Here is an 18,368-nt window from a genome sequence, read left to right as displayed (position 1 = left end):
CTCTGTCTCCCAAAAATAAAAAAATAAACATTAAAAAAAAAAAAAAAAAGAACAAAGAGGGAGAGATAAATGGGGAGCCATGGTTTTAGTAACGTATGGCTGCTAACTATGCTGGATGGTGAGGAAGTGACATTTGAGCTACGGGCTGTCTGATGAGGAGCAAAGATCGGGGAGAATATTCTAGGCAGAGAGAGGAGCCGGTGCAAAGCCAGAAATGAGCTCTGAGCATTTGATGAACAGAAGGAAAGCCACTGTTTGTGCCCCATCAAGAACAGGTGGAAAAGGGTTAGGCACGGATGGGCCTACAACGGTCAGATTACTTCTTGTGGGTGTTAAGGAAGGGAGCGACTAGGTGTCCTTGTGTATGTCAACTGGTCTTTCCCTTCTCTGGGCCTCATTTTGCCTCATCTGTGAAATGGGGGTAGGCCTGAGGCCCCTCTGCTTCCAGACATTCTCACCATCCCTCAAGACCACCCTAGAAGGCAGGCGCTATTACCATTGGATCAGGAAAGACGCCCCAAAAGGCTAAACCACTTTCCCAAGGCCACAAGAGTTGTAAGAGCAGCTTCCATATTTGAAGCTGGCGGCCCCAGAGCCTTCGCCCTTAAACTCCACTGCCTATTGCAGCCCCCATAACCACAACAGGTTCTGCAGTGCGGTGGTGGTTACTCGTCTTCAGCGGCAGGCAGAGCCCGCTATGGCCACTTACAAGCGGGGGGTCCTGGATTAGTCGCTTGCGTCCCCCGAGCTCATTTCTTCATCTGTACAGTGTGCGCCCCAACATTAATCTCAACTAACACAACACTTGGCTGACCAGGAGGAATGAGGCCTCACTGCCAAACAACGGCGTGACTTTCCGAGATGGAAAGTGTGTGTGTGTGCGGGGGGGGGGGGGGGGGTTGTTGAGGGGTTTGGGTGTTTGGGGAAAAGGCACCCGGATCCCTAACGTGTAACGTGTGAGGGCTCATAAGTCTTTCCGTTCCTTTCTGGCGTTATTCCCTCCATTCAACCGCGGAGCAACTCTCGATCTCGCCCCCCACCCCCACCCCGTATTTTTTTTCCAGGCTGAAAAGAGGTCGTGGTCCCTTTAAGGCCCGCCCCTCCCTCCCCCAAAACTTCCCAGTGTCTGCTCTCTTTTCGATCCCGGACGGCCGGCCAGGCTCGCCGCCGAGCTGGTAGGGGCTGGGGGCGAGGGGTCGGGGAGGGGTGCAGGGGGATGGGTGGGAGGCGCCGCCCGCCGCCCGCCGCCGGAGCGCAAGGGGTGGGGGAGGGGCGGAGGCCGGGAGCGAGGCGGTGCAGATAACGCGGCCGCCGGGTCGCCCGCCGTGGGCGCGGGCCCGCTGGCGAGCGACCCGGAACGTGTGGCGCCGAGAACGGTTCCGCCGCGTCCCGACCGCGCGCGACGGCGCGAGGGGCGTACGGGCCGGGCGCGGGGGCGGGGAGGGGAGGGGCCCCTCTCCCCCCTCCCCCCACCGCATTCCTCTGACGTCGGGACCTCGCGACCCCGCCCTTCAGTGGGACCCGCCCCGCCTCGCTTCCCTCGCGCGGATCACGTGTTGAAGGAGCTGCGCCGCCCCTCGGTGCGTTCGGTTTGCCTTTTCGGGTCTTCCCTGTGTGACTGGGAACTGATTTAGATCCTCATCGGCCCGCTCGCAACTTTCTTATCTTCCCAAACCCGCAGACCCACCAGTCCTGTCTCACTCGCTTAGTGCCACTGACCCCATTTCGAACTTAGTTTCCATGAGGACTCCTGTTTCGGGAACCCTCTTTCACCCACTGGGAATGTTCCGAAGCATCTTTGGGGCGGTCGCCCGTACTTCCCACGACTCGATCCTCTGCAAGCGCAGCGTCTCCCACCTCCAGCAGTCAGCCCCATAACATTAGAGCCCTTAGGCGGGATCCTGGCTCAGCCTCCGGCCCTGCCCCTAAGTTCTGGCTGTTGGGCGTCCTTGGACCCTAGAGACTCTGAGAAAGGGCATTATCTTCGTGGTGTCCCTACCCCGTCTCCACGGAAGGAAGACCCGCCCCCGCCGGACGAGTAGAACACCAGGACTCCCCTTTGCAGAGCGCGAAAGCGCTGTGCCGCGTGCGGGACTTGTCTCTCCCTTACCCACGCGGGACTTCCACGCAGTAGAGTCCCCGGACTGTGGCAAGCCACAGAGGTCAGGGCTGTCGGGTGGAAACCACTGGCCGGAGTGGTCAGGAGTTATCACAGGGCAGGCCTGGAGTCAGGACTGGTATGGACTAGGAACGCTTTTCAGAGCGGAGACTGCTGCACGGACTACTCCTCCGGCAGGAGGGGCAGTGGGCAAAGTGTTCCAGATGGAAGAACCTGCACGGGCAAAGGTCAAATGGTGCGTGGAAGGTCCTTCCCTGTGTGCAAACTGAAAGGCACTATTGTGGCTGAATTTAGAGGTGGAGCAGTGAAATGACCCCCGGGAACGTGACAGGGTCCTAAGACAATCAGCACTAGCAAATGGTTTTATACCGAAAGGGTTAAGTTTGGGTTATTGAAATTCCTCCGGCATTGTAAAGGCCCGAGGTGGAGAGAAATAAGGTATAGTGGTGGGGACAGAGCTGCACTGGCAGCTGCCCCTCTGCCTAGGTCTAGCCTTCTAGGCGCAACCCACAGCATGTTAATAAATACTTGGGGTACTGCAGGCCTTCACCCGTTTAGAGGGTCGCCCCGCCTCCAGAGACGCCTGAAAGCCTGTTCGCGCCTGCGCTCTCGCTTCCGATCCTTTCCTTGACTGCGCCAAAGAGCGCCTCCCGGCCTGGGGAGGGCTTCGCCTTTTCACCCAATCAAAACCCACCGGTGGTCCTACTGTCTAGTGAGGGGACCCTTTCCACTCTTCATTGACTAATCGAGTAGAGACGAAGAAGACGGGCATCTGCAGTAGCCACTGGAGAGTAGCAAAAGGGAGGGGTTTCCTTTTCTCCTCGCCGAGTGGCGCGGGAAGGTAGTCGCTGTGACTGGAAGACTAAGAAGTTTCGGCTTGAGGGATTAGTGAGGAAGCCAATGAAAGTGGGAAGAAGGCGGCGCTGTTCAGGCGAGTGGGGAGCGCCGTTCCTATCAGGTGCTCCAAAGGAGGCCAGGCCGTGCCAGAAACCCGACCTATCAGATTGGAGTTTATTTTAAGGCGGTGGGATTGGCGAAATGACTGGCAGAAAACACTCGCCTATAAGGAGTGTTCCAGACAAACGAGGGCGGGCCGTCCTGCAGAACGGCGTGGGCTGTATCCAATAGGTGCGCAAGGCGTGCGGAGGCTTCCCCTCCCCCCTTGGCGGGACCAGTGGCTCCCCCTATCGGGTGGGGGCGGCGGGTGACAGGCGTGTCCCTCCCCCAATGAGAGGCGGGGGGAGGCGGGTTCTGCGCCGCCATGTCGCGGAGGCTGCTGCCCCGGGCGGAGAAGCGGCGTCGGCGGTTGGAGCAGAGGCAGCAGCCGGACGAGCAGCGGAGGCGGTCGGGAGCGATGGTGAAGATGGCGGCGGCGGGCGGCGGAGGCGGCGGTGGCCGCTACTACGGCGGCGGCAGTGAGGGAGGCCGAGCCCCTAAGCGGCTCAAGACGGACAACGCTGGCGACCAGCACGGAGGCGGTGGCGGCGGCGGTGGAGGAGCCGGGGCGGCGGGCGGCGGCGGCGGGGTGAGGCTAGGGTCTTAGGCGCCAGGGACGGCCGAGAAGGGAGGGAAAAATTTCCACCTTGAGGGTATTCATTTGGTGGGGGGGCCTCTGCGCACGCGCCCAGCGCCCAGGCCCTCGCGCTGTGACGGGGTGGGGGAGGGGCAGGCGTTGGGCAAACGGCGGGGTTTGCGCGAGGACAGACGCTTGCGCGTGCGCGCTACTCTGAGCGGGGGTGTGGGAGGCGGAGGAAGTAGCTCGCGCTGCGGGCGGCGCAGTGCGCAGGCGCCGCGGGCTGGGGTGTGGGGGCCAGGCACGCGGCCGGGCCGTTTTTTTTTCCTTTATCGTTTAATTCACGGCCCTCATGCGCAAGCGCACTTCTTGTCCTCGGGCCTCGTGGGCGGTTGTGGGGGCGGGGGTGGCACCGCGTGAGCGGGGAATGGGTGGGCGGTGGCCTTTTCCGCGCTTGGGTGGGGAATTCTGCCCGATCTCTGTTTAATCCATATAGTGTCATAGTTTGTCTCAGTAGAGAAGTTGATCTTATTTGAGGCTGTTCCCGCAGAACGGAATGTGTCCCCATTTTTGTGGGCAGTGAACACCGGAAGGAAGGCTTGTGGAAGGTCTTTTTAGCCGTTTGGGAATTGAACTAACTTTGGAACGGCCACAAGTTTGCTTACAATTTCCGGGAATTAACTGGATGCAGTTGGTTTGCTGAACCAAAATGTTCCCTGAGGGTGAGAGTGAACGTTTTTGGTCTCCTAGTCGGAAAGGACCACCATTTGTTCCTCCTGGCTCGGAGCCCATTTCCTCCTATGAAGTCCTCTCCCGTTCAGCCATTTGCAGGGTTTTCCAGGGTTTCGTGGTGATCGGTAGCTGTGATTTACTAGTGGTTTAATCTGTGCCAGGCCCTGTTGCACACTATTAAAAAAAATACCCTAACCAGATCTTTAAGAGTTCTTTCTGTGTGAGCTGCAGGGTGGTATTAACAATTCTGGACTTGTAAAGATGAAGTAAACTTGTTTAGATCTTGTAGCTAGTGAGGGGGGGGGGAGGGGACAGGATTAGAATTTATGGGCAATGGAACTGCAAACCGCTGAGCTGGTAACCATCATCAGGCGGGTGTGCCTCCTGTGGTTTGTGTGGTTCATTCCTGAAATAGGATCCAATTCTGCCCCTGTTCCACTGGCTTCTGCTTGGTGGCTCTCAGACAGGAGGTTGGGCCCAGAGCCCAGCAGACACTAGAAAGTTACTTTTCTCCTGATTTCAGAAGACTGCTCTGTGTGTGTGTGTGTGTGTGGAAAGATGCTTCTTGCAAGGGAATGATCTTGGTTTTTAGCTGCTGTGGGTTGGAGTTTCTTTTCTTTCTGAAGGACCTTTTTTGTCTTTTTCTTCAGGCTGGCCTAGGCAGTATTTTCCAACACAAATTTTGGTGGGTTATTAAAGACTAGAAGCAGTCAAGACTGCCCTGGCTTTCACAGCTTCTGGGTCACGGGCTGTTTTACCATGACTGGACGTGGGGATGAGTGTGGGGAACAGTAATACTTGGCTGACTGATGTTGGCAACTTGTTTCACTGCGGGGGGAAAGGGCAAAGAGACTGTTGGATGCAGTGGGAGTGTTCTGATTCAGATTGCAGCAGGGTACTGTTTGAGCCCTTCTTGCAAACTGCTGTCCCCTCTCCATCCCAGCCTTTCCCAGGGTTTCCTTGATGGGTGGAAAGAGAAAAGTTCTAGGAGGAATGTAAGGTGTGGGACATGCTTTGTTCTCCATTCTGCCTTCCTCAGAAGCTGCAGCAGGAACCATAGGGATAGTAGCCACCCACTCAGGGCCTGTGCTTAGCTGGCCCCAAACCCTTTTAGGCTGATTGGTTTGTATGGCCGTCCTTTGTTGTCGGCCCTGTGTGACACTTAAGTGTCTCATCTGATGAGGTCCCCAACAGCACAGAGGGCAGTGGGCCACCATCTTGTACAGCAGGAAATGAAGTGATGTTGTTTTCCTTTCTCAGGAGAACTACGATGACCCACACAAAACCCCTGCCTCCCCAGTTGTCCACATCAGGGGCCTGATCGACGGAGTGGTGGAAGCGGACCTTGTGGAGGCCTTGCAGGAATTTGGACCCATCAGGTACTCCTGTCAGAGCCCCGGGGTTGGACATAAAGAAGTCACCTCCTTCATGTCCTATGCATTCTTAATTTCTGGTTGGAAGTGAGGTGGCCGGTTTGGCCCAGGGTCCTTTGGCTGTGTCCTGGGACTCCTCCACTCTTGGTTTTGGCTGTCATACTTGGGATCAGGTTTTAGTAAGTTCCATGTCTTTGTTGTTGCCTTTTTTTTTCCTCCTGCCTGTAGTTTCTAGGCAGCAGTCTCGCATTCAGCGAGTAGTTACTAAGTGTATTTGTCACGCTGTAGGTGCTGGAAATAGAGTAGCAGATGAGATCGTCTTGGGCCCCTCCCAGACAGCTGCCTACCCAGAGTGGTCAGCACTGTGATGGGAAAGTCCAGGAGCCCGTAGAAGGCATGTGACTCAGTCAGGGGAGGAGGGTTCAGGAAGGAAGGCTTCTCAGAGGAGGTGGTACCATCTCTTTTGTCTGTTGTGCCACTTAGGTGCAGGGTGTGGAGGTCAGGAAACCATGATGAAGGTGTAGAGGGGTCAAGAGACAGGAGTCAGTTCACGGAAAGCGGAACGTCTTCCTCTTGCCTGTGTTCTGGGAGGACTGAAACCTGTGTTCTCTCTGCCAGCTATGTGGTAGTAATGCCTAAAAAGAGACAAGCGTTGGTGGAGTTTGAAGATGTGCTGGGGGCCTGCAACGCTGTGAACTACGCAGCCGACAACCAAATCTACATTGCTGGCCACCCAGCTTTCGTCAATTACTCTACCAGCCAGAAGATCTCCCGCCCCGGGGACTCGGACGACTCCCGGAGCGTCAACAGCGTGCTTCTCTTTACCATCCTGAACCCGATCTATTCAATTACCACGGTGCGTGCCAGCGAGCCTTGTTTTAGATGCTTCTGTGAGATCTTCCTTCTTCCCTTCCTGTCTCCTCATCTGAGCCAGATTGACCTGCCAGTGCCCTTTCATCTTGCCCGTGTGCTTTTTACAGGATGTTCTTTATACTATCTGCAATCCTTGTGGCCCTGTCCAGAGAATTGTTATTTTCCGGAAGAATGGCGTCCAGGCCATGGTGGAATATCCTTTGTTGGGGGAGGGGTGTTCTTTGAGGTGGGGGGCTCTTACAAGGCTCCGCAGCGTTCTGTCCTTTCAACCAGTGTGGAACTTCCTGAGTGCCTGCCAGATGCCTTCATGGAGTCCCCAGTCTGATGGGAGAGGTCGTTAATAAACAGTCTGCAATACAGTGTGGAAAGCTCAGGGTCAGAAGTGCGGTAGGGGTAGAAATGGGGTGCTGGCAGTGACCAGGAGACCTGACAGGGTGGATCTGTTTCTGTGAGGAGGTAGGAGCTGGTGTTCAAGACAGGTACTGGTTTCTGCCAGGGTCGTCAGGTGGGCGGGAGCTTAGCCTTAGGAGGAAGCAAAAGGCCTGCCGCCTGACGGGGTGAGGGTTCACTGCAGGCGCTGGAAGAAGTCAGGAGGGCGTCCTGCGTAGTGCTCTAAAGCATGGGTCAGGGTGCAGTGGGAAGCCGCTGACAGAGCTCCGAGGCAGGAGCATCCTCTGGTTGATGTTTCAGAGGTTGTCCAGCTTTGGTCAAAGCACGTGGCACGAGTAGGAGAGGACTGGGCTAAAGAAGAAAGTGGCTAAGCCTGGGGTGGTGGCAGAGGGGGCCGGCTGCCACTCTGGGCCGGGAGTGCAGATGACAGGAACTCTGGGCAGTGGCTGCCCACCCACGCAGCCCTCCAGCTCACCTCCATGCAGGCGGCTGGTGACTGGGCAGTGAACTGATCCCAGAGCGCATCTGCAGTATGGTCTTCGGGTGCTCTCTTGTCCCCCCTTTCTGGGACGACTTAAAGCCCTTCCCAGAGAGCACCCATCCCACGGTTTTCCTTAACTGTACTCACATTTGATTCTGTGCAGAGTGCCCAGCGGGCCAAAGCCTCGCTCAACGGGGCTGACATTTATTCGGGCTGTTGCACTCTGAAGATCGAATATGCAAAGGTAGGTCTGGGAAATGACTGCCCCTAGTCAACTTCCAGAGGAGCTGGGGCCTGGCTAATTTCAAGCTGTGTCTCGTTCTGCAGCCTACACGCTTGAATGTGTTCAAGAACGATCAGGATACTTGGGACTACACAAACCCCAATCTCAGTGGACAAGGTAATCCTGACGGCCACTTTGTTCTAAACACACCCGCCTTGCCTTCACTTGACTAGCGCACTTCATAGACCCGGGCTCAGGGTTATGTAATGCCATTGGGCTCCCTGTGGACATGGGAGGGCCTGGGGGGGCGGTCAGTTCTTGGAAAAGACACCCCAGTGGGAGATGGTGAATGAAGGGGCCTCTGTAGGTTCTAGTTGCTGCTGGGGGCCCTTTGATGTGGGGGAGGGTGTAGAGCCAAGGCAGAGGCTCGGACGGGTTGGGGAGCAGGCCCTCACTGAGCACAGGGCATGGCGATGGCTTATAAACCATAGCGGCTCCCAGGTGGATTCTGCTGCTTCCCTTCTAGGACCCTGCTTAGGGTCACTGACTCCATTCTCACCGGGCCAGGAATGGTCCTCTTGCTCTCCACTACTGAGAGGGTCTGCTGGTGGGGGGAGGGGCGGGGAGCAGCCGGGGGAGGCGGTGAGGGCTCCTGGGCCCTCGGAGCAGAGCCTTTGAGCAAGTTGACCTTGTGGAGGTGAGACACCCCGGATTGGAGCAGGGCGGACACGCCTCACCTCACTTGTAGAGGGGACTCAGCATCTCTGCGGGGGGCCCAAATGGACAACCCCCTTCCTAGAATCTGTCAAGAATGGTCTGCCTTGGATAGGAGGGAGAGGTGGAGGATTGCCTTTGAACACCAGCCGCACCCCCTCAGCGGGACCGTCCATCTCTGTCTTGGTCTGCTACGTCGGACTAGGCCGCGGGCTGAGGGAGGAGGCTGGTCGCTGACCTCTCACAGGCTCTGGGAGGCCAGAGGCCCCCGTTCCCAGGCAGGCCCGTCTTGCTCGCCCTTGCAGCTGGGAAGCAGTGGGCAGGGTGGGCTAGACTCTTCCCCAGGACCCTCACAATGGGCGCTGTGGGCATGGCCGCCCCTCCAGAGATCAGAGGCAAATTGGTGACCGAGTGAATGTACCAGAGCGGGCAATGGCATTACATGACCGCTAACAGAAACATGGCAACCAACCATTTCTTCTCCAAGGAACACAAATAGAAGATGTGCAGACCGGCAGGGGCTAGTGGCAGGGGCCGGCTGTGCATTGGTTTCGATGCCTCTCAGCTTTGGCCGCCCCGAGGCTGGGGGTCAAACACAAGAGCTGATGAGGTGACCTGGAGTGAGGCGGTGCTTCGCCACCCCTCGGGGACCGTACTTCAGCGGCTCTGCCTCTGCACATTGCTCACCAACACACAGGGTAGAAACCACTAGCTCTTCCTGGAGAGAACAGAACATGCAGCCTCCACCACGTCCCCAGAAACAGCCGCAGACTTGAGCTCACTACATCAAGAACACCACACCGTGCTCCAAGGAACAGCTACAAGCACAGAGACAGAGGCAGACAGAGACAAAGAGAGAAAGAGACGCAACATGGCAGCAGACACTGCTTTTTTATTAAACATTAAAAAGCCAAAATCCAAGCAAACTTGAACCCGAGAATGTACACAGAAGTAGGAAACACAGAGAACAGAGCTCTCCCAGCCAGCCAGCGGCGCTCTTTTCGGAGAACGTTTCATAGACTGAAGTAGATTCCATGGGCCTCCAAGACAATAGGATCCTCTCTCCATTCCTCGCCATATGGGTTGGTTTTTGGTTTTTGCTTTTGTTTTTAAGTCCTTTGGTTTGGGGAGGGCCTTTTTTTTTCTTTTCTGTTTTGATATTTTTATTTTTTCCGCAGTCATCGGCTGCCAACATAATCTGCACCAACCGGAGATCAGAAACCAAAAAAAAAAAAAAAAAAAAAAAACTTAAACCACAACAACAACAAAAAAAAAACAAAAAAAAAAAAAAAAAAACCAGATCTAAAACCAGACAGCCAAACAGCTCAGAGGTACACAGTTACCTGCTGGCGGGTAACCGGGCGCGCTCCCAAGGCCAAAAGCGCGGGCATAGTGGGGCCACTGGCACACTTCACAACCAGGAGACACGCACACGGAGCGCTACACAGCCAGAAGCACCGCACCACCGCACTGCAGCACACAATGTGAGGAGGTGACAACATGGAGGGACACTACCCACTTCATACACCTTTATTTTCCACTTTTCTGGTATCTTCTGAGGACAGAACATCTGTGAGCCATTTTTGATTTAATCAAAGCATTGACTTTTAAAAAACAATTCTTAAAAAAAAAATTGTAGCGGATGTGTACCGTAACTTGTATTTATGACTGTAAAACCATGTGATGCAGGGTCGCAGTGTATGTTTGATGGGACGCCATCTTTCAGAACTGTGCTAACTCACTGTTGAAGCGTCCAATGGTAAGAGAAAATACAGATTTGTTTTTTGTGACAAATGGACATTGTACTCTGTACTTCTGCTGTAAGTAGCCCTTTTCCATCTTTGTAATGACTGATTGTTGAAAACAAAAACCCAGGCTGGGTGGCAGGAAAGGGCAGTTGGTCTCGAGCCGTGGGGTTTGGAGTCTGCCAGACCTGGGTTCAAATCCCGGCTCAGCCGCTAACTTGCTTTGTGACCTTGGGCCAACACGTCTCTTAACTGCTCAGTTGAAAGTTAAGTGCTCAGGTTCCTTATCTGTAAAACGGGGCTGAAATAGTACCTACCTCATAGGGTTGTTGTGAGGAATTTCAGAAGCGGTGATGTTTGTAAAGCACTTAGCACAGTGTCTGGCGCTGAAGCGTTAAATTCATGTAGCGACTATGAATCGCACCTGGGGTCTGGGGTGGATCTGCGCCATCGTCCGGGTCTGAGAATGTCGATGCCTTGTATACAACTGCTCAACTGAACTGGTTCTGATGTTGCCCTGCTCGTCCTTTCCTACGGTCCCTCTCCTTGGGTCTGATGTGACGGGGAGGGATTCGGGTGGGGGAGGGCCAGAGTTGAGGAAGAAGGGGCCCAGAGAGCTGGGTGGGCCTAGAGCCCCTAGAACCTTGGGACTTCCGGGGCCAGATTTGATCTTCTGTCTGTCCTGCCCTCCCTTGGTTGTCTGCCTGCTCTTCGCTCCTCTCCCTTCACTGGGAGTTACTTTAGAAATCTGTTGTCGGCCTCCGTGACGTGACAGCTTCTGTAGCATCCGCAGGCTTCCCAGAGGGCCCCAGAGCTGGGCCTCCCATTTGGGCCCGGGCAGGGGAGAGAGCCCACAGGCAGGCCTCATCCTTCTCAGAGAAAGGAAACCAGCTGCTCCGTATGGGCCAAGGAAGGGAAGTCTGGGCTCCAGCCTTGAGGCTCGGGCTTCATGCCCACCCGGGGTCAGGCCACAGGAAGGAGGCCCCAGCAGCTCGGGTGAGGAAGGGAGGGTTTGCCTAAGGCTTGCAGGAACCAAAGGACTTTGAGGTTAGCCCCCTAGTCAGAAGGGAAGACCCCTTTTTTCCAAGTTAGGCTCTGACTGTCTTCTCTGTCCACAGGTGACCCTGGCAGCAACCCTAACAAACGCCAGAGACAGCCCCCTCTCCTGGGAGATCACCCCGCAGAATATGGTGAGGGCAGGGGGTTCCCCTCCGTGGACTCCCGTGGCTCATGTGCCCCTGCCCGCCGCCCGCCGCGCAAATTCTCACCCGTCCTCCCTCTCTTTCCTTCCCACCCCCCAGGAGGGCCCCACGGTGGGTACCACAGCCATTACCATGATGAGGGCTACGGGCCCCCCCCACCTCACTACGAAGGGAGAAGGATGGGCCCACCAGTGGGGGGTCACCGCCGGGGCCCAAGTCGCTACGGCCCCCAGTATGGGCACCCCCCACCCCCTCCCCCACCACCCGAGTATGGCCCCCACGCCGACAGCCCTGTGCTCATGGTCTATGGCTTGGATCAATCTAAGATGAACTGTGATCGGGTCTTCAATGTCTTCTGCTTGTATGGCAACGTGGAGAAGGTGAGCTCCTGTGCGGTGCGTCGTCTTCCTCGTAGACCTGGCAGGCCCGAGCCTCATGCTCTTCCCGTGGGAGAGGGAGCCTGGCTAGGGGCAAGCTGGTAAAGAGCGGGAACTCACTTAAGCAGGGGACCAGCTGCAGGCATTTTGTTTGGCCCTCACCGTGTGGGTGTTTGGTCATTTCGTTCATTGGGGGTGTTGACCAGAACATTTTAAGACAAAAGCGCTGATACTTAATACTACAAGGATGTGATTTGTAAAACTTCGTATGGCTAAAGATCGTCGAGTGAGGATTTTCTCCAGAAAACTTAAGATGATCTGGCAACACCGGGCCTTCCTGCCTTGGCTGTGTGACAGGTGGCCGCTCACCTCTGACCAGGTGGCCTCTTTCCTCTCTGTCAGACCCTTCTGAGTCCTGGAGGCGTCTGAGCCTGCGGCCCCTGGCCTAGCCTTAGCGGCCAAGTGCAGGTTGAGCGTTCCCTTGTGTGTCTGGCACTACTGAAAGTGCTTGGCGTGTAGTAACTTGCATTGCACTAGAATCCTTAATTAGACGAACAGGGGAATGAAGGCACGGAGGGTAATAACTTGCCCAGGTTCACAGGCTTTTATGTGGGAGTGGGACCCCGAGCCAGAGAACTGGGCTTTAGTGCCTCTGTTACCAGTTTTTACTGTCTTTAATGCTATCACCCACAGAGAGACTTTTTTGTTTTTAATGTATTTTTGAGAGAGCAAGCGCACACCTGAGCAGGGGACGGGGAGGGGCAGAGAAGGGGACAGACAGGAGCCAAGAGAGCCGGATGCTTTATTTTCTTGCCATGCCCCCTGGCTTTTGTTGTGCTTAAGTGGTGCACGTTCCCAGGGTCACGGCCTGAGGTTAGAGAAACACGGTTGAGCTGAGCACTCGCTGTGGGTCAGACCCGCTTCTCCGTTCTCTCGAAACATCACTCACGAGTGAGGAGGTGGAAGCCTCGCTCCAGAGCCAGGAGTTCTTGCTTTGAACTCGCTCCGAACGGGTGGCGCAGGGTCCCTGGAGGTCGGGCGATGGCGCTGATCACGGGTGCCGTCCTCCAGGTGAAATTCATGAAAAGCAAGCCGGGGGCCGCCATGGTGGAAATGGCTGACGGCTATGCTGTGGACCGAGCCATCACTCACCTCAATAACAACTTCATGTTCGGGCAGAAGCTGAACGTCTGGTAGGTACTTCGTCTCTTCAGGCGTGGGAATGTCGGCGAGGAACTGCGAAAGAAGGGACGTGGGAAGTGGCTGCTCTGGAAAGGGCCTGGCAGAGGAGCACAGCGAGGCTGGCTGCTTGTCCGGGCAGGAGTGGGGTGTGGTGGGAACACTCCCCAGGGTTCAGCTGAAGCAGTGGGAAAAAGTGTGTGGGCCTCGCCTCTGCTGTGGAGCGATGCCCCCTGGGGCGCACGGCGTCTGCAGACTGGAACGAGGCCCGGGTGGAGGGCCTGGGGTCTGACAAAGAGCTCCCCTTCCCCGGTACAGTGTCTCCAAGCAACCAGCCATCATGCCCGGGCAGTCATACGGGCTGGAAGACGGGTCCTGCAGTTACAAAGACTTCAGCGAGTCCAGGAACAATCGGTTCTCTACTCCAGAGCAGGCAGCCAAGAACCGCATCCAGCACCCGAGCAACGTGCTACACTTCTTCAATGCCCCTCTGGAGGTGACCGAGGAGAACTTCTTCGAGGTGGGTGCTGTGGAGTTGGTCCTTCACCACAGGCATCTGAATAGGCTGTTTGTTCTAGCCTGCCAGCAAATCTCTGTGGAGCCCCTGCTCTCTGCCAGGCCCTGGGTTGGGTCCCAGGGTTGCGGCAGGGACCAGGATAGACGGGCTGAGACTGACACCAGACTTAGTTTGCATTTCTCACAAGCTAGGATGGGCGGCTTCTTTGCTGGAAAGGATTTCTCCTCCCCTGGTGATACAGAGCGGTGGTCAGAGTCCAGTCTCAAACATCCACGTTGTCAGGCCCTTCGGGGGCTAGATAACATCAGAGGGGAGGTGCCTGTGAAGGCCTAGTTTGAGGAAACCGGGGCAGTGAGGGGCGGAGGGCTGAATGGCACAGATGGACTTCAGACCTTGTCGTGGCCTCAGACGTTGCTGTTCAGTTCAGCAACACAAGTGGCTGGAGACGGGAATTTTAAAAAGCAGGTTCTCCGTTGTTGGCAACGTAACAGTAATAGTTACTACTGTGATGATGATAGTTCACTTTAGTAAAAACATAGTAAGAGGAGTGTGTCTAAACGTGTTTTGGGTCGTGGGGCCACCTTAGCGTATGTTGTGTGATCAAAGCTTAGAAATGCTCCAGGAAAATTGTAAGTGCTCCCCGTCCGGGGCTGCTTGAATTCTGCGACGCGGTACTCCTGTTTCTGAACGTGTTTTCTATCTCTTGCAGATCTGCGATGAGCTGGGAGTGAAACGGCCATCTTCTGTGAAAGTATTCTCAGGCAAAAGTGAGTAAACGGCCCTTGCCTTTGTTCCCCACCCCTTGGATGCGCATGGGCGGCCCCCTGCCTCCTGCTCAGGTCGGCCTAAAACCTCTGCATTGTGACCAGGTGAGCGCAGCTCCTCGGGGCTGCTGGAGTGGGAATCCAAGAGCGACGCCCTGGAGACTTTGGGCTTCCTGAATCATTACCAGATGAAAAACCCAAGTGAGTATCTGTGTGTCCTGCAGCCGTTCCCTTCGTGGCCCGACGGTAGGCTGGCTTCGGGCCGGAGCCGACCTTCGTGCCACCAAGGTAGGGCCCCCAGAGATCTCTTCACCATTCGTGACACGGGCAGGGGGACCTGGTCGCCAGGAGATTAGACCGATGGTCCCCATGGGAGGACCAGGCCGGCTGTTGGCTGCCACCCACTCTGCCAGCCTGAGACTTACTCAGACTTGTCCTCTTGGGACTGGCGTTCTGTGCGTCAGAAGCTGCCAGTAAACACCCAGTAGTGTCTGTCACGGAGGCTGGCTCAGTACCCAGGAAAGGGGCTATTCTGGCCAGCAGGTAAAAGGAGTCCCCTAAGGGGCTGGGACTAGGATTCTCCATGGAATCGAAGGAAGGAGAGAGGAAAGCGCCTTCAGTATTGGGCTTGTTTTTTAAGTCTGACATTGGGCAGTGACCAGGTAGATTCCCTGCGGTCAGTCTGCAGAAATGGAGAGATGGGCAGAAAGGGGGGATGCTGGGTGGTTAGAGCCTCTGGAGAGGGGCCCAGACGAACCTTTCTTTTTTCTGTCTCGCAGATGGTCCGTACCCTTACACCCTGAAGTTGTGTTTCTCCACCGCTCAGCACGCCTCCTAATAGGTGCCTAGGAAGAGCCCCATCTGAGCAGGAAAACATTTCTCTTTCCTTTATGCTGTTTGTTTTGGGTTTTTTTGTTGTTTTTTTGGGTTTTTTGTTTTTGTTTTTGCAAAAGTTCCTGTATTCCTTTTTTTAAATGCTAGGTTAGTAGGCTTAACCATAATGGAAACGCTGGAAGTCTGGAGGGGGAGGGGAAGGGGAACTGATATCTCCCAAGATTAACCTTCACTTTTTAAAAAATTATTGTACATGTGATTTTTTTTTTTTTTTTCCTGTTCATACATTTGTGCTGCCCGTGTACTCTTGGCACATTTCAATAAAATTGTTTGGAAAATACACTGCGTGCTTACTGGCATTCGAGGGTGTGTCCGCATCCCTCCCACCTGGTCCTCTGCTGCCCCAGAGAGAAGCTTGGGGGTCCAGGCCCACAGCCCCAGGAGGCTGCTGGGAGGAGGCGGGTCTGTTGAGGAAACTCTGGGAGGGCCGGAGGTGGTCTTAATGGGCCCTGCCCAGCCCAATCTAGTTGGGAGAGTCACTTTAAAAGTAAATGTTGCTGAAATTTAAAACGTTGAGAGAGCAAACTACAAGCCTTAATCCTGCCGAGTCACCACGTGTTTTTATAAGGTTGGAAATTAAGACCTCAGATGAAGGTGAAAGTCTCCCCAATCCCTTTAACAATTTTTGGTGATTTATTTTTCCCCTTAAAAGTTCTATCTGGATGGGGGTTTTTGTTTTCAGAGCAGGAGTTGGGGAGGGGCAGAGATGGGGCAGAGGATCAGAAGTCTCTGGTAACAGCACAGAGCCCAGTTCCGGGCTCCCAACTCGAGCCCAAGTCAGACCCTTCATGGACTGAGCTGCCCAGGCGCCCTGAGGGTTTCTTTTAACAAAACGCCCCATGCTGAACAGTGTTGTGTGTCATACCTCACAGCTTCCTCCTTTACCCCTTGCGCAGTATCTCCTGGGGACGGGCCCTAATTTACCTGATTCTGAAGGTAAAATCTAATCTTTAGCTTCCGTAAGCATTGCAATGTGATGGGTGCTCTCCCAATCCTTGTAGAGGAACCTGTGTGTGTGATGGGGGGTGGGGCCTGGCAGGCGGTAGGGTGGGAGGAGCCTACTTGAAGGACCTTGACTCACGCTGGAGGGAAGTCTTCTAGAAGAACAAGTGAAAAGCACAGTTAATTGTGCCTTGTCTGGCACGTGCGCTTGAAAAAGAACCCACGGGGGGGGGGGGGCGCCTGGGTGGCTCAGTTGGTTAAGCGTCCGACTTCAGCTCAGGTCATGATCTCACGGTCCGTGAGTTCGAGCCCCACGTCGGGCTCTGGGCTGATGGCTCAGAGCCTGGATCCTGCTTCCGATTCTGTGTCTCCCTCTCTCTCTCTGCCCCTCCCCCATTCATGCTCTGTCTCTCTCTGTCTCAAAAATAAATAAACGTTAAAAAAAAAAAAAAAACCCATGGGCGGCGGGCTGGCTCAGTTGGAAGAGCACGCGACCCAGTCTTAGGTTTGTAAGTTTGAGGCCCACATTTGGTGTAGAGGTTATTTAAAAATAAAATCTTAGTGGGGTGCCTGGGTGGCTCAGTTATTCAGCTCAGGTCATGATCTAGCGGTGCGTGAGTTGGAGCCCCGCATCAGGCTCTGTGCTGACAGCTTTTAGAGCCTGGAGGCTGCTTCGGATTCTGCGTCTCCCTCTCTGTCCCTCCCCCGTTCACATTCTGTCTCTCTGTCTCTCATAAATGAATAAACATTAAACAAAATAATAAAGTCTTAGCTGGGGCACTTGGGTGGTTCATTTGGTTAAGTGTCCAACTCTTGATTTCAGTTCAGGTCATGATCTCCCAGTTTGTGGGATCGAGTCCCATTTTGGGCTCTGCCCTGACAGCACCAGGCCTGCTTGGGATTCTCTCTTCCTCTTTACCCCTGCCTTGCACGTGCGTGCGCACACGTGCGTGCTCTCTCTTTCTCAGAGTAAAAAATATCAGGAAAAACCGGTTAGGGAGTTTTCTGTGATTTTGTTTTTTAAGTTTCTTTTGAGACCACAAGAGCTGGGGTGGGGGGAGGGACAAGGGATGAGGGAGAGAGAATCCCAAGCAGGCTCCATGCTATCAGCATCGGGCTCGATCCCTTGGATCCTGTGCCAAGATCCAAAGTCTGAGGGGCACCAGGGTGGCTCAGTAGGTTGAGCAGCTGGCTTCGGCTCAGGTCATGATCTCGTGGTTTGTGAATTCAAGCCCCACGTTGGGCTCCAAGTTGGATGCTTAACTGACTTTGAACCACCCAGGCACCCCAGGAATTTACTGTGAAGTTTTTGTTTTGTTTTTGAGAGAGAAAGAGGGCACAAGTGAGTGAGGGGCAGAGAAAGGGAAAGAGAAGCAGGGCTCACTCAAAGCAGAGCTTGTGTTTACTTGAAGCAGGGCTCATGCTCACCTGATGCAGGGCTTGAAGACTTGAACTCACGAACCATGAGATCATGATCTGAGCTGAAGTCAGATACTTAACTGACTGAGCTGCTGAGGCACCTGCCCCCCCCCCCCCGTGAGGTTTTAAAACAGATTAACATCTGAAGTCACATGGCATTTATGGGATAAATTGCTTCACCAGGGTGTTGCAGACAGCATCTGGAAAGGAGAAACTACAGTCTCCTTGCAGCCATAAACTTTTTTATTTCTTTTTAATGTTTATTTTTGAGAGAGAGAGAGAGAGAGACAGAGTATGAGCGGGGAAGGGGCAGAGAGAAAGGGAGACACAGAATCCGAAGCAGGGTCCAGGCTCTCAAGCTGCCAGCACAGAGCACAACGCTGGGCTCAAACTCACAAACCGGGAGATCATGACCTGAACCAAATTCGGCTGCTCAACCAGTTGAGCTACCTAGACGCCCCGGTTTTATTTTTAAAGAAATTATTTTAAGAACATGAACTTCAAAGCCACATTAATCCCCTCTTTACTCCTAAAGCCCAGATAACCTTGAACTAGCGACTTTCCTTCCCCAAGCTCCGGTTTCCTTTGCATACAGTGAAAAATGGTGCGACCTGTTGTTGGTGTGAGAGCTCAAACAGATTACACAGACAGCCCATTGTTGGCTCGTCTGTTGTCTATCTTTTCATTCCCTTATGTGGGTTATACTCAGTACTAGATAATTTTTTTCTTTTCAGTTAACATGGTACAAGGGCATGATTACAAAGTTGCAGCGCTGCAGTTATTCTGCCATTACGTCCTTGAACATTTCAGCTGTTTCCAATTTTTCCATCATTATAAGACAGTCCCCTGATGAATTATCCGGCAGCAACAAGCCAGGTTCCTACTGGGGCAAAGGTCTCATTTCTAAGCTG

The 18,368-nt window shown here is 54.5% G+C and overlaps 1 protein-coding gene across 4 annotated transcripts; it reads left to right on the top strand.

Annotated features, from left to right (window-relative positions):
- Positions 1–1,109: 1,109 nt before the first annotated feature.
- HNRNPL (heterogeneous nuclear ribonucleoprotein L) lies at positions 1,110–15,378 on the top strand. 4 transcript variants are annotated; one of them, XM_030297663.1, is made up of 13 exons: positions 1,110–1,175; positions 5,625–5,743; positions 6,356–6,593; positions 6,718–6,803; positions 7,629–7,725; positions 7,809–7,881; positions 11,282–11,353; positions 11,465–11,745; positions 12,814–12,935; positions 13,240–13,441; positions 14,148–14,205; positions 14,308–14,403; positions 14,982–15,378. In XM_030297663.1, the coding sequence occupies exons 3-13, from the start codon at positions 6,369–6,371 to the stop codon at positions 15,038–15,040; spliced, it is 1,371 nt and encodes a 456-aa protein (XP_030153523.1). In that variant the 5' UTR covers positions 1,110–1,175; positions 5,625–5,743; positions 6,356–6,368; the 3' UTR covers positions 15,041–15,378. The 4 variants fall into 4 exon arrangements, with proteins under 4 accessions (XP_030153523.1, XP_030153521.1, XP_030153520.1 ...); XM_030297661.1 differs by lacking the exon at positions 1,110–1,175 and adding an exon at positions 3,366–3,476; XM_030297660.1 differs by lacking the exon at positions 1,110–1,175 and adding an exon at positions 3,366–3,644.
- Positions 15,379–18,368: the final 2,990 nt, after the last annotated feature.

The sequence above is a fragment of the Lynx canadensis genome, chromosome E2 (assembly GCF_007474595.2).
Source record: "Lynx canadensis isolate LIC74 chromosome E2, mLynCan4.pri.v2, whole genome shotgun sequence".
NCBI classification, from domain to species: Eukaryota; Metazoa; Chordata; class Mammalia; order Carnivora; family Felidae; genus Lynx; species Lynx canadensis.
This window is presented reverse-complemented; position numbering and strand designations above follow the sequence as displayed.

What these genes read in the sequence shown, in the direction of transcription:
- HNRNPL (XM_030297659.1), top strand. Translation starts at nt 3,381, where the DNA reads ATGTCGCGGAGGCTGCTGCCCCGGGCGGAGAAGCGGCGTCGGCGGTTG. An exon ending in GGCGTCCAGGCCATGGTGGA is followed by an intron (nt 6,804 to 7,628) that starts ATATCCTTTGTT and finishes AACTGTACTCAC; the next exon opens with ATTTGATTCTGTGCAGAGTG. An exon ending in GAAAGTATTCTCAGGCAAAA is followed by an intron (nt 14,206 to 14,307) that starts GTGAGTAAACGG and finishes CATTGTGACCAG; the next exon opens with GTGAGCGCAGCTCCTCGGGG.